The sequence below is a fragment of the Dermacentor variabilis genome, unplaced genomic scaffold, assembly GCF_050947875.1.
Source record: "Dermacentor variabilis isolate Ectoservices unplaced genomic scaffold, ASM5094787v1 scaffold_13, whole genome shotgun sequence".
NCBI lineage: Eukaryota > Metazoa > Arthropoda > Arachnida > Ixodida > Ixodidae > Dermacentor > Dermacentor variabilis.
The window spans coordinates 41,997,793-42,007,095 of NW_027460291.1; the positions used below are offsets into that span (position 1 = coordinate 41,997,793).

Here is a 9,303-nt window from a genome sequence, read left to right on the forward strand (position 1 = left end):
ATAAATAAATAAATAAATAAAATCATTCCACTCCTGTTTTTTGTCTTTATCGTAGAATGTTAAGTGATTGCATGCTACAACAGTAAAACAGAGAATGTCAGTTTTTGGGAATATATTCATGCAATGGAGCAATGAGCTTGAGCAGTATTATTACGTTTGGAGTTATCACCACTTATGACTGCAAGGTCAATTTGGTGTAGGTCATAGTCCTCAAACTGTCGGCTTGCGCGACCATTTCTTTTTTTTTTTTTAAGGAGAGTAGAACGATCGTTTCGAAAGGTAGAATGGTAGCCAGTGCCATCAGGGTACGAAACTCGCGTGTTTTTCTACGGGTATTGAACTGTAAGGGGAACTCCCGTGCTTTTTTGAATGAGCCTATAGGTGGCAAGCCCACGGTCAATTTCACATTATTCCCCTTAATGCAGCGAAGGTGACGTGTTGCAAAGAAAGAATAGAGACGTGATTCACATTGGTAACACGTAGTGCCAAACTGAATAATGTATTTAAGGCGTAAATAAGCCTTCCTAAGAAGACTTTTTCGCCTAGGAATTCTGGACTTCAGTACCTGTGCCCTTCCTTCTCGCTGGTTGGAAGCATTGCAATCGCTGTTTACAGCGGCGAACATCGTTTTGCCCACATCAGCAAAAAATGAAGTAACGGTATACGACGGTAATTGTTCTCGGAACAGTTTCTACCCGCCTACATGCACACCACGCGTCAGCGATAGTGTTTCACATTAGAAAAAAGGTAAGCATGTAGACGCGGACACAAACAGAGGGAAACGGACAACGGAAACACCGACTATTAACTGAGAGGTCGCAGAGGGGCGGAAAAGAAGGTGCACACAAAACTTAACTGCGCAAGCTCAGGAGATGCAGCTACAACCTTCAATCAGGGACAGCATGAAAATAAAGAGAAACTGTCGCGGCTTAACAGCCATCTTTCACGTAGGCCCACATGTGTCCCCAATTGACGGTTGCCATTGCCACTGTGGCGCTGCAATACTTATCCGCATTCAAGTCTTCAGTCATTTAAGTCACATCTCGACTTACTGAACTACACAGCGTCAGCAGAAAATCGCAGCCTTCATGACGTATATTTCTCATTGATTCTTAGACGTTAACATTCTCAATCTACCAGTTTTAATATTTTTTTTTCACCAATGAAATGAATAACTCTGGAGAGGTAGTGCCTACTTGCTGGGCATTGTTCTTAATTATTATTATTCCACTTTTCTTTTGTGCACAACTATGCGAATAACCCATAATTGATTTCAGTTAATCAATATGCGCGTCATAAAGGCGATAAGTTGTAAAAAAATAAGTCGGGGCCGGTGCAATGCTCTAAATCGACTGGAAATACGCCAACAAAATGACGCAAGGTTTCGCAGTTACATGCTCTCCTCGTTCTTCTTCCATTACAGTACAGCCACATGTCCACTGCAGGGGAGCTAAAACTAAGGCGCACGCTTAAGTTACGTAACACTTTGAAGTTCGAACGGTTCAGTTTGGCGAATTATTCCACGTGCAATTCATATTCTTATAATGCACACAGTGTGCAACCGCGAGCAAAAATTTCGACACCATTAGGGACGAAAAAATGATTACGTAGACCCAACGCACATGTTTGAATCTATGGGAAGCGAAGCTTTAGTAAAGCGGTTAAATAAGTGATTTGCATCTATCGGCCATCAGTACAATTGAGTTTACTTTCATCATATGCAACGTGTAATCTCGTGGAATGTGCACCACAAAGCTCACAACTTTGTCATAGTCATGAAATGTGTATGCTTAAGCACTGTATCGTTCACAGGCTATATCGAAATACAGTCTCAATCAGGCGGATGCACGCTGCAAGACGTCTGCGCAGAAATGTCTACGAGGACGAAGGCTATGCATGGCTCTTGTCGAGGGAAGCCTGGGGATGACAAGTGCGTGAACAGAAAAGTACGACACGTATGAAACATCATTTCGGGTTTCTGACAATGCGAGAACTCAGGAGAATTGGTCAAGGACGGGCACACGCACACAGTGGCACATACTGAGCGGCAAAATTACAGCGAATAAAGTAAATTGAAGAATCAATTAATCACAATTCGCCATTTCATTAAGGTTCATTCCGTCGGTTTGATCTGACACACTGGAATGCGGCCACCACTTCTGGCAATCGAACTCTCGAACTCGAGCTAAGAAGGGAACCGCCACTCTTAGACGTCAAGGGGCAGCGTAACCGACAGGGCAATTGGTGCGCGAAGCCTGTCCTTATACTTAGAATAAACCACTTCCGTGATCTTGTCGAAATGTGTTTAGGAATGATTCATGGCCTTCTGAAGTACAGCACGAGGTAATAGCTTCAACTGCCTGCCACGTTCGCAGAATTTCGATAGTGCATTAATACGAAAACGCTCGTGCACACTTTTATGTGTGCGATTTGGACAAACTCAGGCGGTCAAGCTTCAGCCAGACCCACCCGCTAAAGTTTCACACGGATGCCCATAGCCTACATCAATAAGCTCAATAAACCACACAATTATCCTTCGTTCTTGTCTTTTTGTTATTTTAGTGCAAAGGAGCGTTCAAATGAACACGTGTTACATTTGCCCTGCATCACTGTCTGTCAATTATTGCACCATTTTCGCCACTCACACGCCTTATTCATACGCTAATTCAATGCAAATCAAATCGGTCCTCGTTAGATGTACAACGCTTCGTCATTCTTGCTGAGATACTGATATTTACTTCATTTGCGCTATTCACCTGAAAAAAAGATACAGACTGCCGATTAACTTAAACCTTACTTCACGCTTTCACGTGAGCGCGACGTCCAAGATATGTGTATATACAGCTAGAAAGAAAGTATGATTCAGAGCACGTTAAGCGAACTTCCATATTCTGACACAACATTGCATTTAGTTTCTGAACGCACCCCATTCACTTCCTTTTCTGCACAGACTGGCACGTATAATGTGACGTCCCGATCGGGGGTAAAATAACTTTCGTAAAAGGCTGCCCCATATTCTCTGTACGACATTCCCGAGGAAACGCGGAACGAGGACGGCCGCATTAATGAAGTGTTTGCCGATCAACAGGCAAAGAATATAGCAATGAGGACACCGTCATAAAATGGTGACATATAGAATGGAAGAAGGGATTAGGAACCTTGTTCAAAAAGTGTTATGAGTGGGTGCGTGATCGGCACTCCGGGACGCGTTGGATGGCTTTGATTACCACTGATGAAGAACACACATGCGGAACGCATTACAGGTAGACATATTTGTATTCTATTATGTTCAAAAGCAGCCCCCCCCCCTCCCCGCCCAGGCGCAGCCAGGCTAGTCACATGCATGACGTCTTTGGATAGAGGGCACTTGCTGCTACTGTATATAGCCTGTATATAACAAAATGCACACTATAATTTTTTTTGAGCTCGCATAAGTGATGGATAGTTCAAAGCAGGTAAAACATGAATCTGGCGCGCTTGAGATCGATTTGGGAAGAGCTTTAAACGATGTCAATCTACTCTGCAAAAAACACCATTCCATACTCGTATTCATAAAAATATCCAGAGCGATGCCAGTCGCATGCGTGCAAGGATCACGTGCGAGTAAAAGACGAAGCGCCCTTCGGCGTTCGATGCTGCACGAGACGCTCCACGAGACGCTGCACGAGAGCAACCAGCCAACCAAGCGAGTACCTCGAAGACGATGGCCCCTTCAGTCGCTCAGGAGTCCTTCACGCGTTCCAGGAAGCAAATGCACCCTCACGCAAGACGTCAACGGCGCATTGACCGGGTCCGCCGTCCAGCGTCAGTCCGCATCCGACGTGGTGATGGCTGGGCTACGCAGAGGGCATCGACCAACCAGTTATCCCTCCGGCTGCCTGGGCGCCACAAGGACTGCAGCAGGTCTCCTGGCCACGTCTTCCAGCTCAAGTGCCACCATGACGCCATGTCGGGCTGCACTCTGGGATCAGCAGGAGCAGCAGGTGGCAGCTCCAGCATCCTACCGTGCTTCTGGCTCGACGCCATGTCGTGCTGCACTCTGGGATCAGCAGGAACAGCAGGTGGCAGCTCCAGCATCCTACCGTGCTTCTGGCTCGACGCCATGTCGGGCTGCACTCTGGGATCAGCAGGAGCAGCAGGTGGCAGCTCCAGCATCCCACCGTGCTTCTGGCTCGACGCCATGTCGGGCTGCACTCTGGGATCAGCAGGAGCAGCAGGTGGCAGCTCCAGCATCCTACCGTGCTTCTGGCTCGACGCCATGTCGGGCTGCACTCTGGGATCAGCAGGAGCAGCAGGTGGCAGCTCCAGCATCCTACCGTGCTTCTGGCTCGACGCCATGTCGGGCTGCACTCTGGGATCAGCAGGAGCAGCAGGTGGCAGCTCCAGCATCCTACCGTGCTTCTGGCTTGACGTCATGTGGGGCTGCACTATGGTATCAGCAGGAGCAGCAGGTGGCAGCTCCAGCATCCTACCGTGCTTCTGGCTCGACGTCATGTCGGGCTGCACTCTGGGATCAGCAGGAGCAGCAGGTGGCAGCTCCAGCATCCTACCGTGCTTCTGGCTCGACGCCATGTCGGGCTGCACTCTGGGATCAGCAGGAGCAGCAGGTGGCAGCTCCAGCATCCTACCGTGCTTCTGGCTCGACGCCATGTCGGGCTGCACTTTGGGATCAGCAGGAGCAGCAGGTGGCAGCTCCAGCATCCTACCGTGCTTCTGGCTCGACGCCATGTCGGGCTGCACTCTGGGATCAGCAGGAGCAGCAGGTGGCAGCTCCAGCATCCTACCGTGCTTCTGGCTCGACGTCATGTCGGGCTGCACTCCGGGATCAGCAGGAGCAGCAGGTGGCAGCTCCAGCATCCTACCGTGCTTCTGGCTCGACGCCATGTCGGGCTGCACTCTGGGATCAGCAGGAGCAGCAGGTGGCAGCTCCAGCATCCTACCGTGCTTCTGGCTCGACGCCATGTCGGGCTGCACTCTGGGATCAGCAGGAGCAGCAGGTGGCAGCTCCAGCATCCTACCGTGCTTCTGGCTCGACGCCATGTCGGGCTGCACTCTGGGATCAGCAGGAGCAGCAGGTGGCAGCTCCAGCATCCTACCGTGCTTCTGGCTCGACGCCATGTCGGGCTGCACTCTGGGATCAGCAGCAGCACCTGGCAACTCCAGCATCGTACCGTGCTTCTGGCTCCGGTAGGAAAGGCTGCGCTCCTGCAGAGCCCTGGCAAGGGATGTTTATTCATTCGCGGTGAGTGTATGTAGCTGCGCTGCCGTTAAGTTTAGTTGATAGGCGCAGATAGGGCAGCGGGATATCTTTATATTGAATCTAAGATGCGCCATGCAGATTTTCTACCCTTCAACTGTTTCGGAAAGCGCTTCACAGTATTCATGAGAAAAAATGAAACCGTCACCCCATGTGCTTGCCTATTCATTTTAGTCTTAAAGTTGGTTTCTGCGGGTATAGAATGCTGAGTACGTATCTATAACTGTCATTTACACGGTTTTACATATATTAAACCACAAGAAACGTATAATCACAGAAGTTTATTTGTGTGCAGCCTATCTACCCATCTTTTGTACATATATTTTGTCCACGCAGTGACCGTGGTTCAACATTTTGAAGAAAAACTGAATAACAGTAGCAACTAAGAGGCGGCGAGCTAATAAGCAGTCAGGGTAGCCAAGTGGCTATGCGCCGCTCTTCAGAGGTCGAGGTCCAGGGATTGGTCTTAGACAGGGGGGAGGCAAATTCCGATAGGGTGGAATACAAAAACGCTCGTGCAAGATACATTCGGTGCACCGTAAAGAATCGCGAGTGCTAAAATAAATGCCGGAGTGGTGTGACTCATCACTGGATCGTAGTTCTGGCACGTAAAACAACGCAAAAATGTTTGTGCATTAAACTGGATCATATAGATGAACGACAAAATTTTATGCAAACGGCTTTTTCATTAGGCATTTTATGTGGGCGTCCGCAACCACACACGTATGTAGCTCGCGAGGTCGCGCGTACGCAGCGAAGCACTCGCGCATGAAGCGGCTATAGTTGGCCGGACGCAAAAGTTGAGAAGGAGATTGCTCACTTGCACGCGCAGGAGCTGGTAGTGAGCTACTCAGCGCCGCTATATGCCAGCTTCTGAAACTGTGTAACCAATATCAGCCGCCACGAAGTCAAACCACAAGCCGGAGTCAGGTCTTCGGCCAGAGCAATATCCAAAAGTGCGCTCTCGTGGACACGCGAGAACACGCGAGAACGTCCCGCAAGGCCGCACAGCCCGCAGCGGGCGCTACGCCCAGCTTAAAAAAAAAATAAAAATAAAAACTGCGGGCGCACGCAAGGGACCGTGCGTGCGCCTGCGTATTGCGCATGCGCATTGTCGCCTCCACTGGTTCCCTGCGTACGCAGAGCTGTTGCGGATGCCCAAATAAAACTGCCTATGTGTGGTTGCGCAATCTGCCTAAATAATATGCAAGCTGAATTTTCTTTGCTATTCTATCACGTGCTCCTCAGGCCACTAAACGCAATTAGACAGGCAGTGATTGGCCAATAGCCAAAGACTAGCGCGCACACATCTCTACGCCATGTCATCTGTAAATTACAAAGTGCGGCGAGCACGTTGCTGTAGTTTTGTCTCGACGGTTCTATACTCTTAAACTCACATAGATGTACGCTGCGAGAATTTTCCACACAATCCGTTAATGATTGCACATTCACAAGTCATTCTGCCAAGTACCGGGAATAGCATTGTTTTTTTAGAAGTCGCAATTTCCGTATGATCGAAATATATTTTAACTATGCGTGTAATTTGAGATAACTCAGCCTATGAGTTTGAGGAAACTTAAAGAAACAAGGCCACACACAAACAGAAAAGAGAGCTCACCTCATGGATCGATGAGCATTACGAGCCACTTCCACTCCAGTTGTGTTCCACCTGTAAACATGATATCAGGTTTTCACCTTTCAGCAGCAGCAGTAAACTATAAAACTTTGATATTGCGATAGATAATAGAGCCTGAAATGAGCACAAAATTTGCGTGGTCGCGCTTTTCTCTAGCACAGTGATGTTATAAATCTTCCACGCATGTATGCAAATTGTGTTCAGATTAGTTTAAGACGGCTGCTTGCGGTGAGAACGCGTGCGTCTGTGCGAGAGAGAGAGAGAGAGAGAGAGAGAGCGAGCGCAATATACCTAAAAAATCGGGATGTCTGTTTCTGATGCTCAGTGACCCCTTCAGTCGATCACCAGTGAGGCCTTCCGCTATCTGGTCGTTCAGCATGCGAATATTTAGCCCCTACACATTGAGCAGAAAGCCCACAGCCAACCGTCTTTGACAATGTCAGTTTTTTTAGCACAGAATCGGGACACTTAATTAGCAAGGAATCGGAGTACAACGTGACATACAATGTTGCCAGTTGTTCCACTTCACAATGCGAGGCTAGCTGGAGCTTGGAGGAAGGGTTGCCGAACTGCCGTTCGCGACCCCCGTGCCTTGTGTTGCTCGCGAGAGGAAGACAAGGTTTGCTTGCGAGAAAAATATCATCATCATCAGCCGATTTTATGTCCACTGCAAGACGAAGGCCTCTTCCCGCGACCTCCAGTTACCCCTGTCCTGCGCCAGCCGATTCCAACTAGCATCCGCAAATTTCCTAATTTCACCTAGTCTTCTGCCGTCCTCTACTGCGCTTCCCTTCTCTTGGTACCCATTCTTTCACCCTAATGGTCCAACGGTTATGTACGCATTACATGACCTACCCAGCGCCATTTTTTTCTTTTCATGTCAATTAGGATGTTGTCTATACCCGTTTGCTCTCTGATCCAAACCGCTCTCTTTCTGTCTCTTAAAGTTATGCCTAGCATTCTTCGTTTCATCGCTCTTTCATGCGAAAGAAATATAAAGATATATTAGTTAGCTTGGGATTATTAGAATGCCACCAGCCTGTGTATTTCCACATTCGTAATCGTCTTTCGTAAACTTTGGTGCAGGCTTCTTCCTTGTCATGTGCGTCGGCCAACAATGCAGCAACGCCTTCGTTGTCACAGACTTCACCCTTGTCATCTACGTGGGACAGCTTCGGAGCAGTGGAAGAGTTGACTCCGCTGAAACGCATTACTGATGGAAGAATGACCAACGGTTAAAAGAAGCCGTTCCAGTCCAGAGAGTTATAGCCTTGCGCCGTCTATATAGTTTTCATCCAGAAGTATTCGGAGGCGGCCTGCAGTGGCGTGGTACAAGCACTCACGGTATGTATTGCAAGCAGCAAGATGAGGACGGTGGCAAGGATTGGCGTCTCCTGTTCGTCTCCTGGCGTCTCATGTTCTGCTATCAGGAGGAAGATACGGCGGAAGTGGTGCTCCTACCCAAGCCTGCCTTCCGCACTCCGCAGCATGCTCCACATACTCGTGGCCTACGTGGGCGACGTCGGCTCAGCCGTTTGGGCACCTCCTCCTTCTTCCGCCCCGCATTCCTCCAGATGGCTGTGGTGGCATCATTGTTATTTTGTCGATGCTTTCGCTCTCCTGGGCGGATATATTTTGAGAGTGGCGCATAGATTATTCTTTAAAATATTCTTGTGCGAATAAAATTGTGCTTTTGATATATTTTTTATTAACGGAGCTATTTATTGTGTAATGTCATTTGACCTAATTTTCTCGTTGTGTGAAGAGATGTAATAATGACCTGCTGTCTTGCCCCCAGAACCACGAGCCCCTCAAAAAACAAGAACTACTGAAGCGACTCCCCTGGGCACCTCGGTCATGTGCAGAACCTTTCCTCCTTAAAGGAGTACTGACACAAAAAAATCCACGTGGTTTTTTCTGCTTTAATAAGTAGTTAATGACCCAGTAATCACGGCACGAGACCTCATTTACTTCAGAGCGCGACAGGTGATTATTTGCAGTCTTTTTTTGTAGCGACCAGTCCAAGTTTCGGTTTCAGAGAACAACGAGACGGCCAAACGGGAGTGTAAACAAAGTGGCCACGTGTTCGCAAAAAGTCATGACGTCTGCTCTGGCGCGCAGCCAGCGTGCGGCGCGCCGGCGCGCAAACTTCGTTTTGCTAGTCGTCTGCTACGACTGCACGTGGTTTGCCATGTCCTCGCCATCATCTTCGTCGTCGTCCTCGTTTTCGTCGTCCAGCGGCGACGATTTCCTGCATGTGGGAGTCGCGAACACGGTCCACTTCTGCTAGTGAAGGGTATCGTGGGGAAAACAATGCATAGTTATACCCAACCCTGAATATGTTCCGCAGAAGTCAACGCAGCAGTATGTACGCGGCATGGTGCTGTACTCGCAATTGGTGCGTGGTCAG

The 9,303-nt window shown here is 48.7% G+C and overlaps 1 protein-coding gene across 1 annotated transcript; it reads left to right on the plus strand.

Moving 5' to 3' along the window:
* The first annotated feature begins 284 nt into the window (after window positions 1–284).
* LOC142566654 (uncharacterized) lies at window positions 285–8,534 on the plus strand. Its single transcript, XM_075677486.1, has 3 exons — window positions 285–305; window positions 4,131–5,187; window positions 7,980–8,534. Exons 1-3 carry the CDS (start codon window positions 285–287, stop codon window positions 8,108–8,110), a joined length of 1,209 nt encoding a protein of 402 aa, XP_075533601.1. The 3' UTR covers window positions 8,111–8,534.
* Window positions 8,535–9,303: the final 769 nt, after the last annotated feature.